This window comes from Pieris rapae, chromosome 12 (assembly GCF_905147795.1).
Source record: "Pieris rapae chromosome 12, ilPieRapa1.1, whole genome shotgun sequence".
Taxonomy (NCBI): Eukaryota; Metazoa; Arthropoda; class Insecta; order Lepidoptera; family Pieridae; genus Pieris; species Pieris rapae.
The window spans coordinates 8469624-8491065 of NC_059520.1; the positions used below are offsets into that span (position 1 = coordinate 8469624).

At 34.9% G+C, this 21442-nt stretch overlaps 1 protein-coding gene across 1 annotated transcript in view; it reads left to right on the plus strand.

Annotated features, from left to right (window-relative positions):
* Positions 1-5130: 5130 nt before the first annotated feature.
* The window catches only part of LOC110999333, a 30158-nt gene continuing 13846 nt past the window's right edge, over positions 5131-21442 (plus strand). Inside the window, exons 1-2 of the mRNA XM_045630397.1 lie at positions 5131-5351; positions 20747-20821. Coding sequence (XP_045486353.1) covers positions 20817-20821 — 5 coding nt within the window. The 5' untranslated portion in view covers positions 5131-5351; positions 20747-20816. The remainder of the gene's footprint in view (positions 5352-20746; positions 20822-21442) is intronic.

Consider the following 21442-nt stretch of genomic DNA (forward strand, 5'->3'; position numbering starts at 1 on the left):
GCTCATTGAAAGTACTTATTAAGCATAAAAAATATACCAAGGAGTTTGAATTTATGGAATTATTATTCCATATTTAAATTGCGTGACTTTTTTGTCTCTTTTGCATATTTTTTAACCGTTTCAATTCAGTTTACTCGTGGTTATAATCGTTTGTATTATATGATGTTGATGAGGCAACTTTATAAAAAAATATGAATATTTTTCAAAGACAAAACAATATATCCTTGCTGGCCTCATTTTCAAAACACTTCAATTTGCGTAGTAATTTTAATTAGTTAAAATTTTATCCCTAAGATAGATACATGTCTCGTGTTTCGGTGAAATTACCGATCTAGTACCGATGACCTCATGATATTCCGGTCATTGAACACGTCCGCCCTGTCGGGTTACAAGATGTATGGAATGGAGTGCACCGGCGTTGAGCACACCTACTTTGGCCGTATCGGTCTGCTGACCCAGCATTGGCGGTATTTTTATTATCTCTCTAACATAATAATAGCCTTTATTTCCAAAAAAAAATTAAAAATGTAGGAATGTTTTATCATTTAGTTAGGTTTTGGTTTGTCCACCGTTGGACATAGGCCTCCTCCATCCGGTTCCACTCGCGTCTGTCGCGGGCCAGGCGCGGCCAGGTAACCCCGGCGACGGCGATGATGTCATCTGCCCAGCTTCGGCGCCTCCTGCGGCCGGCGCATCGCGCGGCTACCAGTGCAGCACTCTCTCGTCTCTCGCTCCATCTGTTGTCACATTTCCTTGCTGTGTGCCCTGCCTAACGCCATTTCAGGCGGCACACCATTTTAGCCGCGTCTATTATGTTTGTTTGTACATATTAAAATGAGTACAATCAAATACTTATGAAAATATCTTAGAAAATGGTGTGCCGCCTTCTGTGGACTTCCCTCTTCCTCACAATTGAGTAGCCTGCAATATCGCAGCACTCGAGAGGAGATCCTTGTATCAAAGACGCCACATGGGTCCACCCAGCATCCACGGTGATACCCTGAATCTTATGTAAGAATAAATAAATAATAATAATAACATTGCAAGGTTTGTAAAACTACCAAATTTAAATGCTAAGTTCAACACAGTTTAATCGTAATCCCACAAAATCTGTTAACGAAATCTTCTATTGGTGACATCATAACTAAATAAATACTGTTAATATATTTATTTTCAGACGGCTTATTATGAACAAAATAAAAATTTGAAAAAGGCATATTTTGTGTTGAGAACCATCCAATTCATAACCGAAATGTAGAAAAGTATCTACTAGTGATATAGCATTATTATTTATTGTAAAATGAAAACAGACACAGATTCCTGTTTTAACATTTCGATACAAAAAAATTAATGAAAAAGTAACTTTTGTTCAACTTTTTCCTTAGGTTATGACGAGAGTAAATTTTTACAATACGCGCGCACACCGTCTCAAAAATCCGACACTCTGACGTTAGTTAGAGTCAACATTTTAATTACTTCTATTGTTAGTATCATCTTTCCTTCAAACGTATAATAAGGCGAAAGGTAACAATTTTTTCTTGTTACGTCAAAGTATATCTTCTAACGTGTGAATATAAATACACATATGTTTTTTTTAAATTTTAGAATCGCTTATTCATTCAATTGTTGGCGCAACGGTCATATTTCAACCGCGGTCATGGTACGAATTTTCATACAAATTTTTAAACAAATTAAATGAATAAAATCTAATCACCGCTTTATGGTCACGTAAAACATAAACGATGAAACATTCGATACCATAGTATGAAGGAGCGATGCACCTTAGTTACAGATTGTCAATATGCTAGCAATAAAAGCTCATGGTAGACCACCAGGGGACAAAACACTATTGCACATGCCAGTTTCCTGTGGCTGTTCCACACACTTTTACATGTAAATTTTAACTCCCCGCACAAGACTATATAAAGATAGTACATAATTCTTTTTTGGGAAAAGGGATACTCTTCTTTAATAAAATCCCAGAAGCTCTTTTATATCTTGCCTTTTAATAAATGTAAGAAATGTATAAAAGAAAGGCTGTGTAAACAGGCTTACTATAAAGTTAACGATTATTTAGTTGATAAAAGGGCCTAAGACTCGTGCTGGGCAGGCTACTTCTAATTAATTTGATATATTTGTTTTAAAATAAGTGTTGTTTAATGATTTGCTTTTTTAAAGCAGTACCGAGAGTTTTTTACGCCGACTTTTTCTCTCGGACTACACCCTCTGTCTTCTTTGCCGATGTGTAGAGATGCCTACAGGATCAAATTTAATGACGTGGAATAAGTGGTACCTGTCTACCTTATGTTCCATAATAAAGGTATTTTATTTTTATTTTAAAGGTTGTTAATAAATACTAAGCATATTACAATATGCCACAAAAAAGACGATTACTTTAACTAATCCAGCTGTTTCCTGTAAACATGTTTCCTATATGCCAACGTACCATGAACTTCTATAACGTATTTTATCTTTAATGATAACCAACACTAAATCGTTGAAACAATGGAACAAACTAAAAACGCATCGCGTGATATCTTCAATTGTTTTTTTAATAAACATTTGACTTAAAAAACTCGTTCCCTTCTCTAAGGTAACTCGTTAGAGCTAAATATCATCTACGTAATTAATAATATAGTAGCTAATCTAGCGAGAACCTAGTCTATACTTTTAATAAAAAGAGCTACCGTTCCAGATAACTTCAATGGAGAACGGTTTTCTATAATATCACATACAAAACATCACATATAAAATAAATGTGTCCATGGGCGGCGGTATTAGGTTAACATCAGGTGAGCCTCCTGACCTTCGTATTTGTTTCATCACGGCCTGGTGTGGGCTGAATTAATTATAAAATTATATTAAATAATAGTTTTTTTTCTTATTACACGTTATCGTTGGCTTATGTAATTTGCGTAAAAAATGCATCCATTTTGTTTGTATCAAATGTCAACGCACTTGAAATGGTAATGAGGAATATGTTTTTGTACACATTTGCGATTCTTATCAATTGTAACTGTATCATAATTGTATACTTTACAAACTTAAGCGGCTTTTAGTTAAATATTGTTATGGTTCAAATAAAGTTGTTAAAAAATATTGGATCGTAATTGCAAAGAGGTTTTTTTATTGACGTGACTCAAATTACTGCTATTAGTTCCCATAGACAATACTCGGGGGAAAACACTTCCGAAAAAGGGAAGATTTTATTTTATTTTACTCCAGTGGTAAAATTATTTTTACAGAATCTGTAATAAATAAAAGAATAGCTATATGAATTACGACTCTAAAGTTAACCTGAGCTTAAAAAAGAGTGATGGAGAGTTTATTGCCAGTTCTTCTCATCCATTTAACGCCCTTTATTTAAGAACTGGCACTAAATTTAAAATTAGAAATATTTAATTAGTATTTCTTTATTGACGTTCCAAAGTGTACATTGTGTTACCAATCTATGCTGTTCTAGTGGAAACGGTACATTATAAATTTGAGATTGGTCTTACACCATTAGATAAATCATTGACTACTGACACATACTTGCACTGGACCAATGACATAAGCTGTTTGTTTTTAATTGTCTCTGGTTTTAGATTTAAAAAGCGACTATTTTTCTCAACCATATTGCGTATGAGTTAAAAATTTATTCGCCTAAATAATTTATTTTGTATATTAATAGAACAAGAAAAAATAATACTGCTTAGATTACATTTAAATTTATTATATTAATTACACATAATAACAAAATTAATTTTAAAACTACTTTTATCTAGGCACATTCCCCATAATAAGATATTGTATAAGAATTGTGAAGCTGCAAACCATAGTGTAGAAGATAAGAATCACAAATCACAGTGTTATTAGCATATATTACTTAAAATATAATATAAATGTATTATAATATTTAAATGAATTATTCACTTGGCTACGTATTTAGTCCTTAAGATTTTATACATTAATTTTTATATATTTTCACTGCATTAAAGTAATTAGGCAGATAACATCGTTTTTGCCTTAAAACACTACATAAATTATATACATTGTTATGTGTGTAAAAATTACTTAATTAAAATGTTTGAATTAAATATGTTTATAGTATAAACTTTTTTTAATAAAATTCGACGAATCACTTTACGAGATAAAACTAAAAACCTCAATCATTCAACGCTGTGGTTAGGTCATATATATTTTGTTAAAAAAAGCTACATTTAAGCTAAGAACGACTTCAATTATGTCAGTCAAATCAAAACCACAATACAATTGTACTGTTTTAAATTTTACATTGACTACGATTTCATAAATAAGCCGCTACTAATACCGATATTTGCAACCTGCGACGTTTAGAGTCTATTTCTTGGTGCTTCAAGATCTATGGAATTTTGAATGCAATAATAGAGATATTTTGGTAGTTCTTTTCATTTTCGCAAAGATAAAGCATATCCAAATAGTAGAGATTACTCGATATTTTTTAAAACTTCGAACAGTCTACGCGTCAATAAAATTAATTATCAAACAGCCGCGTACGTTAATAAAAACACATTTCGTTAAAAATCTCTAATGCGAGGCCTAAGAGGCGCCTAAAAGCGATACAATTAACATTCATAGTTTATAATTAATGTATTGTAATAACTTTGTATGCCAAAGACGTCACTCAATGCCGTTGTCTCGCAGTTTTGCCCAGTGTGACCAATTGTGGCTAATTGTTATTTTTGACAATTTTTTTCTAAGTAGATATCGTCAAATTATACCTTTTATGACTCAAAATATGGCCGAAATTGGCATTCATTATTACGTCATAAGAGATCAAGCTCAATTTCAATGTAAGTAGTAAGTTAGTTATTATAATGTCCTCGTAACTTATACAAACATTTGAAAAAACCCCATTAAAATATGCGTTCCAATCGCTATCAATATATGTATATCATTTACAATTACCTTGCCTATTGGAAAATAACTGATATGTATTTTTAATAACTAAATATTTTTTTAAAACAAATCTCATTTATAAATATTCCCCAACAAACGTATGTGTTTATTCTGAAATAATAAAAAAAATCATACTTTTGCAGTTAAATTGTTTAAAAGTGGTCACCCTCAAATTGCCGCCAATTCTTACTCACTCAGTCGGCACTTGGCAATGTCCAAATGTAGTCTGTGACACGCAAACTGTCATCAGTCGGTCTTTTGCGCGCGTATTAATATAACGCGTAGTACGCAACATAAATAAAATTCATGTGACGTAAACAATTGTTAATAAGATAAAAGTGATGCTTTTGTGCTTGTGATAAATTTCAGTGCTATCATTGTTTTTATGCTTATCAGTATTTTGATGCCGCAAATCAATAGAGTACTTACAGGTAAAACATTCTTGAATTGTAATTATATTTGTATTATTATGTGAATGTTAATTACACACATGGCAACAGATAACTAAGACTGTGACGAGCAGTAATAGACTATGATTATTGACATTATAATTAATAATATCAATTTACAATCAATCATGTCAATTACATCATTAAAACTCGCTAAAATGCCTCCAGTACATTAAATTTTAAACAGAAAATATGACATTCACATAACAACTTAAGTTACCTATATAAAATAATGTCTAGATTTTTCTAGAAGTTATATTATAAAAGTGAAAAGTTATTACAATTTATAATAAATAGGCATAGTTTCATAACAAACCAATTAATTAGAATTCCACGCATTCATTAAACTGGTAATAATAATATTTCGTCACGGCCCCACGGCATTCTCGTAGTTGTTTACTAGACGTAAAATGTTGGCAGTATTTTTAGAAATTATAAAAATGTCAAACTGCGAGAGAATCTCAAAGCTTACACGGCTTACATTACATGTAATGTATATTATAAACAGCGATATTGTATGGTTGTAATAAGTATAATATGTATATGTTCAAAATCTAAATCCGGAATTTCCAAGAGACATTTTTAAATACATTTTCGTGTGGTTCGTGGCTCTACTGTTATCTCAATTTATTATAACAAAATTTATCGAAGCTTTCCAATGAAATTTCGTATCCGGAGTCCTTGGTCAGATTGAATGCCTAAAGTAATTTTGTTTTTTTTTTTCAACGAATTTTCGCCCCTGACGGACTTCCTGCAAGCGAAAAACTCGTCGCCCCCATAAGCCACACGAACGAAGAAAAATGGCACAACTTTCTTATGGGTTTGAGCTGACTGAATCCACATGTGAATGACGCGAAGAGTTCAGGTCCTCACTACCAAAAGCCGAGAACAAGTGTTATTTGCGCTTACGCAGTTACGAAGCCTAGAAATCCACTTTTTTGTACCAATACAAAAAACTTAATTTATAACCACGATACAATAATTAGAAAAATCTATTAGTAGCATCAAACAAAAAACTTGTTTGGCCTCCTTTTATAAGGTGATCCACTTTTTAGAATGTCACCTCCGAAAAAAATGTTCAAAAACAAATGAAATTTATCAAATACTTTAACGGTCCCAGTTTTAACTTAATTTGGGTATAAATCATTAAACATACATTTATGTCTACGTCATATCTTTTAGAGCTTCGTTTCTCAACCATTTTTTTTCGCGACCCACTAAAACGTCAAAAACATTAGGAAAAACAGTGTTACGACCCCGTCATGAAATTTAGTTAGTATACAATTGTTCATTCCTTTAAAAAATAAATCAGTAGTGCTAAAACCTATTTCGGACTGAGTCTCACATTTCTGTATCTGTTACATGATCATTTTTCAATCTAACAGGCAAGTAGGTGATCAGCCTCCTGTGCCTTACACACGCTGTCGACTTTTTGGGTCTAAGACATGTCGGTTTCCTCACGATGTTTTCCTTCACAGTTCGAGCTAATGTTAAACGCGCATAGAAAGAAAGTCCATTGGAACCAACGACCTCAGGGATGAGGTCACGCACGATAAAACCACTAGGCCAACACTGGTCTTTTATTTTTTTCTACTTTTAATAATCGAATCTTTTGCTCCTATTTGTAGTTTGTATTTATTATTTTTCAACAGACTGCGACCACGTTTTTAAACAAACTCGACCTCTCTAACTAGAACTCTTGTGAAACTATTTTTAATGGTATTAAAATAGTATCCTTAATTACCATGTAGCAGATAACAGGTCTGTCCCAATATAATAAAAACTCCTTAAACAATTTTTATTTAGTTCGTGTACATGTACAATCATGTGCCATGGAAGGATATTTATTTTAATAAATTTAGACTTTTTGTAGATAATCATTTCTTATGTTAAATTGTAGTACATCACATCACTCTATTAACAAGGTAGCGTTTGGGATATAGGTATTTTTAGTTGTATCACACTTTGGTTCACATAATCGGCCTTATCATACGAATTCCAAGCCTTTGTGAAAACAATCTATTGTTCATCAGGCATAACGCAGGATTCTAATGGTGAAATATTTGTGTTTTTCAGCCTAGCTAATCATATATTTCCTCTTTATTATAGTAAAAACTAGTAATTCATACATTATACATGAGCTTACTATATTACTTTGCGAGCACAATTTAAAAGCTCTCAGCTGCGAAGCCTTATAAATTAGTGCTTTTTATGATCGTAACAATTTTAATTTTACAACTGTTTTATTACTTTTGGTAGTAAAGTAAGTAAGCTTGTTCGGTTCGACAAAACCATATTTTCAATTACGCAATTTATAAAAGGTCAGAGTAACTAACGGTCATAGCAAAGTATTAATGCCAACGTATATGTTACTCCTTCATTATATAAACCGATAAATATATATATATATTTTTTTTAACTTATATAACTTTTGGCACTTGGTAACTTTTGGACATGTGAATTTTGTCAGAACAGTATGTGAATAGTGTTACAGTGCGGATTATCCGTTAAAAAAGGCCGTTACTTTTTACATTTCTTTTATTTTTTCGTGAATGTGCGTAATTTTATTTGCATTTTTTTAAACTTTGTAAACTATTCTTATTAAACGACCGGTTTATGTGGATGACCGAGGACGACGTGCCCGGTTAATGTTAGATAATATGTTTTTGTTGTTTTTTTTTTTAATGACTGTTTCTGGTGCTTGAAATTGGTTGGGGTTGATAACTTTACAAATTTTCTTTTTTGGTCATAGCAAAGAATTTTCTTTTCAAAATTTCTGCATTATAAACTTTACCCCTAAGGAGAGGTAAAGTTTAAATTAAAAAATCTATATTGAGATAGTAATGTCCCTCCTTACCTCTAGCTATTTTATTTTATGTAATTAACTTTGTTATGGAAGAGCTGGGAACCCTAACACAGGTATATTTACTTAAGTAAAAGGGTTCCCAAATCTTACACTGAAAAGAAAAATGTACCAAAATGTACCTCTAGCTTGTTATATCCTACCATACCCAAGACAAACAATGTTACTGGATAATTTATTAAAAGGCAGAGATAAAAGAGCCTCTGGGATTTTATTTTTGATTTATGAGATTTATGATTTTATTAAAGAAGGGTATCCCTTTTCCCAAAAAATAATTACTAATTTAAATAGTCTAGTACGGGACTATTGCAGCCTGCGTTTGTTCCGAGTATTAACATTGTGCGTATGTTCTATTCTAGTAAGCTAGTCACTATTTTTGTATACATACATTATATTTTCATAAATATATTGCGAAAGAAAGGTAGTATTATATTAAATTAATATACTTATATATATTAGAAGTATATATAAGTATATTAATTTCCTTGAATTTATCTCTCAGAGATTCCCTACATTTTAAATTATAGATGAAAAAGGTGAACCTTATATATTGGTACTTGCTTTTTTATAAATACTAAGGCAGATGTCCTTAATAAATAATGTGCTTGATAAACCTGTCGCGTGGTACAAAACCCTTAAGAAACAATAAAGAATTGTTTTCTTAAGAAAATCGCAATAAATTGGCGCCAAGCAAATAATCATATAATCAGCTTATATTTGCTTATCAAGTAAATAATATTATTAATTGTTGTTTAAATAATAACAAGTCATAACCCGGAGATAATGCACCAGTATAAGTTGTTACATGATTAATCTATTTTAGTTAAATGGTGGTAATTACTTTTTGGTACATTGGAAGTACTTTTTAAATTCATTGTTCAAATCAATTAAATATATATAGTTTGGGTAGATGTTAAATCACGACTCCACTTTAACACAGCTTAAATTTTTTTCTATCGTTTTTTTACGAATACTTTGTTAAGGAACAAAGGACATTGTTTCTGTGCATTTTTCGTCGTTATTTCTTGAAGTAGGGAAAATGGAAAAATATATGGTGGAGTTGAGTAGTTTATGTATCAATTTTAATAGATTTTCGATAAGGCTTTGGACCCCGTAAATAAATTTCAAAAACCGGAAAGTATTATATGACAATAAATGATATTGTCCCAATTCCCACTGGATCCTAGTTAGGTTCCTTAGGTTTAGATTTTGAGTGTTGCCAATTTGGTTAGCTTAGGATTTTTTTTTACTCAACGTGGCGTTTGTGATGTTTACATAAATCTCTTACTTCTAGTATTTATGTCATAAATCATGATATCAAATTAATATCTATGGGTTTAAACACCACATCATTGCATGGTACACCGTAGATTAAACATTTGGAGCTGTTTTAAGATGGAGCTGTGATTCGACAAATTTACCATAGATTAAATCAGTCGGTCGTTGATTTACAAAATATTGTCTACAGTTCATGAAAAAATCTTAAAATCAATTAGTAGAAGACAAAAAAGTTCACAAGGCAGACATTACATATTTTTATTACTATAAGTCTTTAAAAAAATGTCATTAAAATTCTGTTGTCGATAAAGTTTCTTAAAATTTAAGTTACACAATATTTCAGCATAAATGTAATTTCAATAAAGTACCAAATTACCAGCCGCTAAATCCGGTAAAGGTTTCAAAATTGAATTTTTAAACTTCATTAGTGCTTATTTAAGTTAACATGTAACTTGTGACAGCAGTAAGTACATATACATGACAACATCGAAAACTAATTAAGAAGTAACGTTTATATAGTTATATAGTTGCCTTGGTTATGTTTCTTTATTTTATTTATTTAATTGTTTATTTCGGAAAACAAGGTTCCATAACAATGTTAGTAATTACAACGTAATAACTTAAATCTAAGTGTTATTAGGTTTACATTATATTCATACCGGAATCATTCCTTTCACATTCTCTCCTTCTTAATCTTCCTCATTTTTATACTTTCAAGATTTTTTCTCTTAATAGCCAAGTAGATCGGCCTTCTATACCTGACTAACATGGCATCGATTCTGAGGTCTACGGCGGTGTGTATTCATGGTGTCCTCACAATAAATTCATCGTATATTTGATAGTTTTAGATCGTTTCGCATAGCTGATAATTGTAATAAGAACGCACGGCCAGTTGCCCAACGTTGCTCCCTCTATAAACACCCTGTAAACAACTACTTTATAAAGCGTGCAGTGTTAATAATATCCTTGACAAAAATACATAAATAATAATCAAAAAGCAAATTTCTGAATCCATGAAAATATATTTAAAAAAAAATCTGATAACCTTCCAGTTACCTAAGAAGTATAGATAATGATATTTTGACACAATAATTGCTCTGAATTATTTTGCAAGTTTTAATTTGGTGTGTCCTTAATATGACAGAAAGAAACTAAATAATCATTTAATTATTTAATTGATTCGCAAGTCGGGTTGTTAAATGCGTAAAACATTATGCAATTTTAAAGTGAAATTAAAAAATTCAATACTTCACCTCATTATAAGGCTCTACACTATACATATTTTATATAAATTATAAATAGAACACTTTTTTGTTATACCTATAAAATATCTATGTTTAAATATTATAATTTTACTAAAGACTTGATCTTTATTAAGTAACACAATATAAATTTAATTGACTATTATTTTATTTACTTATTTATTCACACTTCTTTGCAAAGAAACACAAATGACACAATACATAAAATGGCCTTATCTCTAACAAGCGATCTCTTCCAGGCAACCCTAGTAAGAAAAGAAAGAAAATAAATGATGAGTACAAGAAGTGCAATTTTATATTATATTAAGACTGTATATTATTACATTTGAAAGAAATACATACAATTATTTGTAATTTATTTATAGATGTCTATTTTAGAATATACATACAATTATTTCCAACACTCAAATATACAATATTAACCAACATAGTAAGAATAGCAATAATTATTAAAAATTCATGAGTATAAAATAAAAACAAATTTAAAATATTGGTCTCTGTGGCAGCGTGCCTTTAATGCTGTCAGCATTTCCTCGCTGTATTGCGATACTTTTTATAAGCGGGGCACCAGCTCTGGGGTCCTATCTACCAGGCCTCAACTTAAATCTTTAATAAGCGCCTAGCCACTTGAGCCCCACAGTTCAAGTCTCCAATAAACAATATAATTATATTTAGAAATATATCTTCAGTCTTTTATATCATCTTTCGTTTTAGATTACCACTAGGACTGACTTTGTAGATGTATGTGAATTTGTTTATTGATGACACGATGATGTTGAACCAACTCTCTTGTGATCCACTGTTTTACTTTTAGTAGCAGATGTACTCTATTAATGTATGATAATGCACACTGTCTCCATCTATATGTAATAGTTACTTAGAGAAAGTTGTTTAACTTTCTCATTCATAGTTTTAGAATGTATATTGTCTGAAGTAGGTTTGAATTCGATCTGGTCAAATAGTTGTATTATCTCGTTCGTTTCGTTACTTGGTAATTGCGCAACTTCGATTCTTTTGCAGATATGAGAAATATAAACTTCGTAAACAATAGAATTGTTTAGATCAAAGATAAATCATAGATTAAATATTTGGAAAAAATCAGTGGCGCTACTACCTCTTTAGGTCTTGGCCTCAGATTTCTGTATATGTTTCATGATCATTTTTAAATCTAATAGGCAAGTAGGTGATCAGCCTCCAGTGCCTGACACACGCCGTCGACTTATATAAATTATGTTTGTAACGAAATGACTCAAAAAGTACAGGACCGATTTTAAAAATTTTTTCATCAATTGAATTTTTTATGACTGAATAAAATGCAATTCTACCTGCAATAAAAAATAATTATTTAACTAATGTATTGTAAATTCTATTTTAAAAGAGTAAGTGTAGAAAGAGTTTTTTTTTTTTTTATAGAACAGGGGGCAAACGGGCAGGAGGCTCACCTGATGTTAAGTGATACCGCCGCCCATGGACACCCTCAATGCCAGAGAGCTCGCGAGTGCGTTGCCGGCCTTTTAAGAATTGGTACGCTCTTTTCTTGAAGGACCCTAAGTCGAATTGGTTCGGAAATACTTCAGTTGGCAGCTGGTTCCACAGAGTGGTGGTGCGCGGCAAAAACTGCCTGGAAAAACGCGCAGTTGTGGAACGGCGGACGTCGAGGTGATACGGGTGGAATTTCGTATTCTGCCTCGACGTCCGATGATGAAACTCAGCTGCAGGTATTAATCCGAACAACTCCTCTGAACACTCTCCATGGTAAATGCGGTAGAAGATGCAGAGAGACCCCACATCTCTACGCAACGCCAAAGGATCAAGCCGCTTGGAGAGATTTTGGTCGTCAACGATTCGAACCGCTCTTCGTTGAATACGGTCAAGTGGAAGAAGCTGGTACTGGGGAGCACCCGCCCAAAGGTGGGAACAGTACTCCATGTGGGGCCGAATTTGAGCTTTATATAGTTGCAAGCGGTGGCCCGGAGTGAAGTACCGTCTCGCCCTGCTGAGCACACCGAGCTTTTTGGAGGCTAATTTTGCCTTTCCCTCCAAGTGACCGCGAAACTGAACGTCGTTCGATATGTCAACGCCAAGTATTCCAATGCTGGCTGTGGCTTTAAGGAGAGTGTTTTCGAAAAGAGGAGTAGCGACAAAGGGTGTTTTTTTAGCGGAAAACGCGCAAACTTGTGTCTTTTTGGGGTTAAATTGGACTAGGTTTAGTCTGCCCCAGGCAGAGACTCCACGTAGTAGGGTTTCTACTTCAGACACAAGTTTATTCCGGTACTCATCGACATCTGCCCGAGAAATACTTGCCCGGCCAGTGTAAAGAGTGTCCCCAGTGCTGTCATCCGCATAGCAGTGAATGTTGCTAAGTTGCAACATATCATTGATATGCAGAAGAAACAGGGTCGGGGATAAAACACAGCCTTGTGGGACCCCAGCGTTCACGGGTTTAAGGTCGGAACATGCTCCGTCGAGGACGACCTTGATGCTCCGATCGGCCAGAAAGCTGGAGATCCAATCGCATAATTTCTCGGGAAGCCCATAGGCTGGAAGCTTCGAGAGCAGTGCTCTGTGCCACACCCGATCGAAGGCTTTCGCTATGTCCAAACTAACCGCTAGAGCCTCCCCCTTGGACTCAATTGCCTCCGCCCATCTATGCGTAAGGTATACAAGAAGGTCACCAGCCGAACGACCACGACGAAAGCCGTACTGAGAGTCACTTATCAGCTGGTGGCCCTCCAGATACTCCAGGAGCTGGCAATTAATAATGGATTCCATTATTTTGGAGAAGAAGGAGGTTATCGCTATTGGGCGATAGTTGGACGGATCGGAGCGATCGCCTTTTTTAGGGATCGGATGTATCGATGCGATCTTCCAGCACTCCGGGACAGTGCCAAGCGAGTACAGGTACCGGAAAAGGCGCGTTAAGACCGGAGCCAACTCAGGAGCACAAGTACGCAGCACAATTGGAGGAATACCATCCGGCCCGCTCGACTTATGTATGTCCAAGGAAGATAATGCTTTACGGACAGCACGTTGCCGGAATGTAACTTCCGGCATCGAAGAATCACACCGTGAAATGCTCGGTGGTGATCTCCCTCGGTCATCCAAAGTCGAGTTGGACGCGAAGAGACAGCCTAAAAGGTCGGCCTTCTCCTTCGCAGTGTGGGCCAGCGAGTCATCCTCCCTGTGCAATGGTGGAATGGAGGGCTGACAAAAATTACCTTGGACAGCTTTGGCTAGAGACCAGAAGGCTCGAGTCCCCGAAGGGAGTTGGGCCAATCTCTCGCCAAATCTGGCAATGTGCTCTGACTTTGCCTTAGTGATTTCCCGTTTGAAGGACCTGGAGGCTGAGTTATATGCTTTTTTGAGTTCGCTGGTATTAGCATCACGAGATTTCGCCGCTTCTGCCCATGCCTTAAAGCATTCTCGCTTTCGACGCGAGGCTGTCTTGCAAGAACGCTTAAACCAGGGCTGAGACTTGCCACCGATCGGCACCGCAGAAAAAGGAATAAAGAGTTCCATTCCCTGCAGAACCACTTCGGCGACAGAGGCAGCGACGGAATCTGGAGCTTCAGACGAAAAGCAAATAGGCCCCCAAGGGTAGGACGCAAAGAAAGACCGCATCCCGTCCCAATCTGCTGACTTGTAGTGCCAAATACGGCGAAAACCCAAAAAGCGCGACCGCGAAGGGCGCGTAGATGGCACAGTACTCCGGACCACACAATGATCCGATGAACCCAATGGCGGGTCAACGGAGACTTGATAGTTCTCCGGATGCGAAGTCAGCAGAAGGTCCAACAAAGAGGGTTTGTGACCGTCCACATCTGGTATTCGCGTAATCGCAGGGACCATTTGTGTCAGGTCGTAGGCTAAAGCAAAGTCGTGAAAGGATCTTCCCGCGTGATCGGTGGTTTCAGAGCCGAGCCAATCGGCATGGTGGGCGTTAAAATCGCCAAGTATCACGATTTCGGCGGTAGGAACCCTTTCAAGCAGGGAATCTGTAGCCATTTGGATGTGCTCGATGAGTCGGTCAGTTTCGTCATTTCCGCTATGGGACCTATACAGGCACGCATAGAATCGCGGATGGTCATCGCAGTCTATGCGGAGCCAGAGGTTAGATAGGTCCCTTCCTTCAAGCGTCCCAAGGCGACGAGAACAGATATCCTCTCTGACGTACACGCAAACTCCCGCCCGCGGCACAAATGAATGTTCCAATTTGTACCCCGGGTAGGAGAGGTAAGAAGTATCAGCCGGGGAGGATATCTGAGTCTCAGTGAGGAAGAATAAGGCCGGCTTCGCAGATTCAAGGTGAAAGTGAACCGCGTTTAGGTTTGAGTTGAGCCCCCTAACATTGGTGAAGTCCACTGTGAGCGTGGAAGGGGTTGCCTTCGGCGAATTCTTCCGTTTGCCCCGAGATCGAAACCTAAAACTAGAACTGGATGTTTTGTTTAGAGCGCAGTTTTTGCCCACCCCAGAATACGAAGGGCAGCCTGTGCATCCACCACCGGATACTGATTGTTCCGATGATGGACGCCCAGAGGGGGATTCTCCACGTGTGGTACCCCCCTGGGGTAATCTTTCTTTAAACTGCACCGTCATACTCTGGGGAAGGGGGGGGGGGGATGGGCTCCGGGAGTCTCACTCACCGAACGAAACGCGAGTACAATAAGATAAACCTATTGCATCACTTCACGCCGGTTTTCTGTGAGACAGTGGTACTGCCCCGGTCGTGCCTGCCCATTTGGCTGAAGCCCGAAAGCAACAGCATGGCACTCCCACTAGGAAGGGGGTTGACTGATTGCACTGGTGAAATAACCAGTGGGCGATGGGGTCGTCAGGTCCCTACGCCTAAAGAATCATTTTTATATTTTATTTAACGTTCAAAAGTGCTATTTTGATTTGATTTTGATGTGCTAGTGATCTAATTGGAATGAATGATTTTATTTGATTTGCCGAGAAGATTTACTAAAAATTACTTTGCCCCCACAAAGACTCACCTGATGATAAGTGATACCCATTAATCTCAACACCAGAGGGTAGGCTAATATTACAAAGAAGTAGGCAAAGTAATGTTTATTAAATCTACTCGGCAAATAATATTAGGGTCTTAATATGTAAGCTTAGGATATTTATCTCTCATTCATAAGATTGTAACATCCACCTGTATGATAAAATATACTTATTAGTAATAATAGATTAGGCTAATAAACTAATTTACGAGTAATTTTGTTCCTTTTGTGAATTGGAGAGTGCTTGGACTTAAAATCAGAGAAATTCTAAGAATTGTTAAGTTCTTTTCTTGCCAGCTTTTAATTACCTATAAGACGTATTAGCTCGGTTATATTTCGATACACGATTTATATAATAGACATATTTCCTCAGTTGAGGAACGGTGATTCTAGTTTTATTCGCAACCATAACAATTATTCAATGACTCACAATTGCCTGCTACTGACAGAGAACAACGCAATAACGTCATCACGACGAAAGCAGCGGTGGATTTAATGGTTCCAAGAAACACTTCTCCTGTATTTAATACATTGAAAGTTTTATTATAACGCATTATCTAGTTAAACTAAGTTTATTTATATATAATAATAACTTTTTTTTTAATTATTTGGTTTGGTTGGAGTGGGTTTTTTGTGACGGGGGCGTGCCCATGTAAGATATATGACTTACCTCTTGCCTATCTAATATGCTAAGTAATCAAAAGGAAAGCAGTGACGTCAGGTTACACGTCTGTTTCTTAATTACTATTTCTAATTAAATCATGTTGTAACAGTGCGCATCGTCATTTACTCTCAATATTTTTCCCAAACGCGCCAAAAGAAGTATAACTTCAATACAAACAGAAGTACGGTCGTCTAAAAATTTAAATATTGTATGTTGAAATAGGAATCGCAGTGAATAGCACTATTTATATATTTATACTACACAGCATACTAATGTTTGTTAAGTGGTAATTATTGTAGACGATTATAGTTTAAAACAATCGTATCTATTCATTTCAATTCTCATGCGTAAGTGTTCAAACGACAATTTTATCGATATCAAATTGGTTCTAATTATACTTGCTGCCTTCTTAGAAAAATATATTTATCCTATGACAAATATAGGCAGTTTTAGCCTAAAGGATTTAGCGTACGACATCCATTCGCGATATTCAAATCAAATCAAATCATTTATTCCTATTACACCACCTAAAATAGCACTTTTAAACGTTAAATAAAATCTAAAGATGATTCTAGTTTCCCCTTCCAAAAAGTAGTTTCGTGTGGAGTAGAATGGGCAAGAAACTCCATACTTACACTTTTATAAAATAATTTACAGTAATTATACATTAATTAAATAATTATATGTGAAGACAATGTACTTCCAGCATAAAATTAGTATATTGTATTGTTAGTATACATGTTCCTCACATATTTACAATTATCGGAACCGTAGAATATTGTACATTAAAGATTAATAAAATAAACATACAATTAAAACATAAAATAATGCGGTTAAAGTATTATACAACAAAATATAAAAATATATGTAAAATTAGATCAGCAACCAATTGATTTTGTCAATACTTCCCTGCAGTTCGTAAATCGTAGGTTCGATCCCCGGCTGTGCCAATATTTCAGCCTTTACGCGCATTTAACATTCTTTATTATATTGATATTCGAATTATTATCATACAAATGCTTAAGGATGTATATTTTTGGAAAGTATTTTATAAATAGCAATTCTTAAATTACAAATGCAGTCACAACTCAGTATGAAACTGGTTATACTTAAGTTTTTAACGTGACAGGTCATTAGACTCTTGACGATTGATAAAGCAAAAAACGTATTTAATTAATCGACAAAAACCTGTATATACTAAAGTAGAACACTTATATTTTTTATTATTAAAGAAATAATCATGAAATTTTATTACGAATGTTACTTTGTTAAACTACATTTTGATATACAAAACTTAGCGATTAAAAAGAGTGGCGGAGAGTTTATTGCCAGTTCGTCTCTTCCGTTCTACGCCCTTGATTTGCGAACTGGCACTCAATGTAAAATTAGAAGCATTTAATGTATATTTCTTGACATTCATAAGTGTACATTATGTTACCTACATGAATAAATGATTATTGAATTTTAATTTGCAGCCGTTAATAATAAAACATCGTCGTGGTAACATGAACTACATACCACAACCTAAACATCCTCCCTCGCGAGGGGCATGTTTAGGCCCGTTCGGGGCATATGCCCCCTTCGGGTGGTGTGTGGGTCCGTGCCCTGCTGATACAGGGCGGTACTTGGGCGGGCAATATAGCCCTTGATGGAGGCTGCCACGCGCGAGGAGGCATAGGATTGACTCGCTCCGCGCAGCCGATTGGTAAATAAAACATTGTCGAAAATGTCAAACCTAAATTTGCCCATGTTACTTCATAAAAATCGCGTTTATTAAAACCAATAAAAATTGTTTGCTCGCTTACAATTTTAGCTTCTAATTATTAACTAAAATTTATAATTAACTCCACTAATATTGGGTTACATAACTCAGAAAATACTTTCTTGAATCGGTAGTATTTATTTATTAAGTAATCCTACAACTAACGTAAATTATATTTAATTACAAACAAATACACTGAAAATATAGCCAAAGATGGAATACATGATACATTTTACTAAAATAAGATTTAGAAAAGGGAACAAACAAACAAAAAGCATTTAATACTATTTGTTTGTTTGTTGTAATGTAGTTTAATAAAAGTTATATTTGTAATAAAAGTATCAGTTTCTGAATCAAAAATATGGCAATTTATATAAGCTATTACTAATAAATAAGCTTAGCACTATGAAAGTGTATTTTTTCCATAAACCAGACTTTAAGGAAATGTTAAAGGCGGAAGCACTTTAAATTTCTAAATTTTATTGCCTTTGATAAAGGTTGCGGCTATTGAGGCTTAACTATAGAAAGTTTAAAATGGAATTGCATATTACAACATTTGGCAAACGTTTATAATTTGTATGAAAAAATAATAATAATAAGCGTTATTTATCCACCATATCCTATCCTAATATATATATAAATCACGTGTCACGTTGTTTGTCCGCGATGGACTCCTAAACTACCGAACCGATATCAATCAAATTTGCACAGCATCTGTAGTTTGATCTAACTTAAAAGATAGGATAGCTTACATCTCAATGTATAGCCGCAACATTATTTTATTACAAATATTTGTTTATTATTTGATTCAATTCTAACAGATGGCGCTGTGTTAAAAGTACCAACGTTCCACATAAGCTATCTACTTTTCATATAAGGCCTCCTACCGTTTCCCTTGAATAGTTTACTACTATGTAATATAACAAAAACCTTAGCCACAGCAACGCTTGGGCGAGTCTGCTAGTATAATATAAAAAGAAATATACATATAATTTTATCAAGCAAAAACGCGTACACTCCACAACGTCCACGAGAGGACTCCACCTTGTTTTGTTTTTGTCATCATCAAATTTTTTCCCATCTGTCTTTTCAATCCCTCGGCCCATCGCCCTTTTGGTCTGCCACCTGTCATCTGTATAACAGGCTATGCAACCTGCCCATCTCCATTTGAGGAGTAGGGTATGTTGCATCGATTATTGTGATTTGAAGCTATAGTATATTAATATAGAATGCCTAATAAGAGTTGAAACATCTTCCATAATATATTTTTTGTGTATAAAATAATATTTTTGTTGGTAAGGTGGTGTACCTTGTCCTACATGTCTTCAGACTGTAACATATTACGGAGAGATAATTAATTGTAATTATAGTTCATTGCAACAGTAAAATACATAGCACTCTGTGCTTTAAAAAACCGAGATAAAAGGAGAAACGGCACGGCTAAAGATGCCAAGACACGCTTAGGCAACATCTGGAAGAAAAGAGGAATTGGTATTAAAACTCAAAATAAAACTCCCTGTATTAATTAATATGGACTATCGAGAAAGGCAAAGGTATGATGGCTACACTGACTCGCCAGTCTAACGTACCTACATGCCTATAGCAAATTATATCTCATTTCGGTCATACAATACGCAGAGGCGATGAGAACTTGGAGACACTAATGATGTGGCCGTTCACCAACCAGATCGATCAAGTGAACGTCCTCAAAACTATAAACTGTCAAAAGAGAGGCGTTGGACAGAATCCGGTGGAAACAGATTATCCAGAAGATTCCATTCTGACCACGACGCTATAAGAAAAACTACTGTCTGAAGAGAGAGGGTTATTTTAAAGTATTTGTTGACTATAAAGTGATATATCGAAATACGGGTTTAATTCGTTCCGTATATCAAAGCAATCTACAACTTAAATTAATTAAAATGCCGCTAAAACTGTCTAGCAGCCAAAACACAACCTCATTCGTTTTTGTTAGGTGTTTTTGTAATACACTATAGTAACGGACTGTACTAGCGAGTCTCGGCTAGACAATTGTAATTGGAATATTTAAGAAAAACATGGCCTTTATCGAGTTTTAAGTTCTAAATTGTAAAAAGTGTTGCAAAATATCTTCAGTTTTTAAATTCATTCGTTACAAACAAACATTATTGGATTACACAATGAAGACTTTATGAAAGTCACTAATAAATACATATTTAATTAAAAATGCTTCTAATTTTAGTTTAAGTTTGTAGTGAGTTGCAACCATTACACCATTTTATACATGACATTTGAAGTATTTAATAGTTAATAAATAATTAAATTTAAAAAAACAGATTGGTCCTCTTGGTCCTCTATCAGCAATAGGGATAGTAAAATCGGAGCAACCACCTTAATTGTTGTGGGAACAACACCCAAATACATAATCGAAATAACTAATATCACCACATACACAAATTCATGTCCGATCAGTCACCACAATTACTACCCGTTCATGAGCATGACGCATGGCCAGCCATTGCCCCCTTGCCATAATTTTAATATATTTAAATGTTTATTTCAGGTAGCTGGTGCCCCTAACGAGTGCAAGGAACCCGGCGCCACCTTCAAACCAGTCACCGGTTAAATTTCACATGAGGTAAGAACTAGAACCATTTCCTATATAACCTTCAGATTTTTTTTGAACATTTTGTGAATATGACAGGCTTCTGTATCTATAATCTAGGCTATATGTAGGCTCTAATATTATTTGTACAATTTTATTTACATTATTTGGTTTACATTGATTATCAAATATGAGTGCGCAGAGATTCTGTTGCGTCTTTGTAGGCTTTGGTTATTGGGATGCAAATAGGAGATCGATCGACTGTCACAGTCTGATTGTTTTCAATCTGAGATTGTGGATTAATTATTGAGTTCGCGGGTTAATGACTGACCGTACATGGAGTTTACACTGGATAATAATTTCAAGAGTTACTGAAAGTAATTAGATTTCAAAACAAGTAAGAGGAACATAGATAAACAACTGTTACGCTCCTTTAGCTGCAAACAAAAGTGCTTAGCTATAAATCTGGTAGCCATAAAAACGAAATACTTTACATAAATAACATAGAGAAAACATTTATGTTACATAAATAACGTCGAAAGTGATTTTACAATACCGTTGGTAAGTAACGATTGGTAAAATGATCGCATGATAATATTAAGAGCGAAGCAATCGGTTTTTATATCTCTCGTTAAATCGTCGTTCAATCGTGAC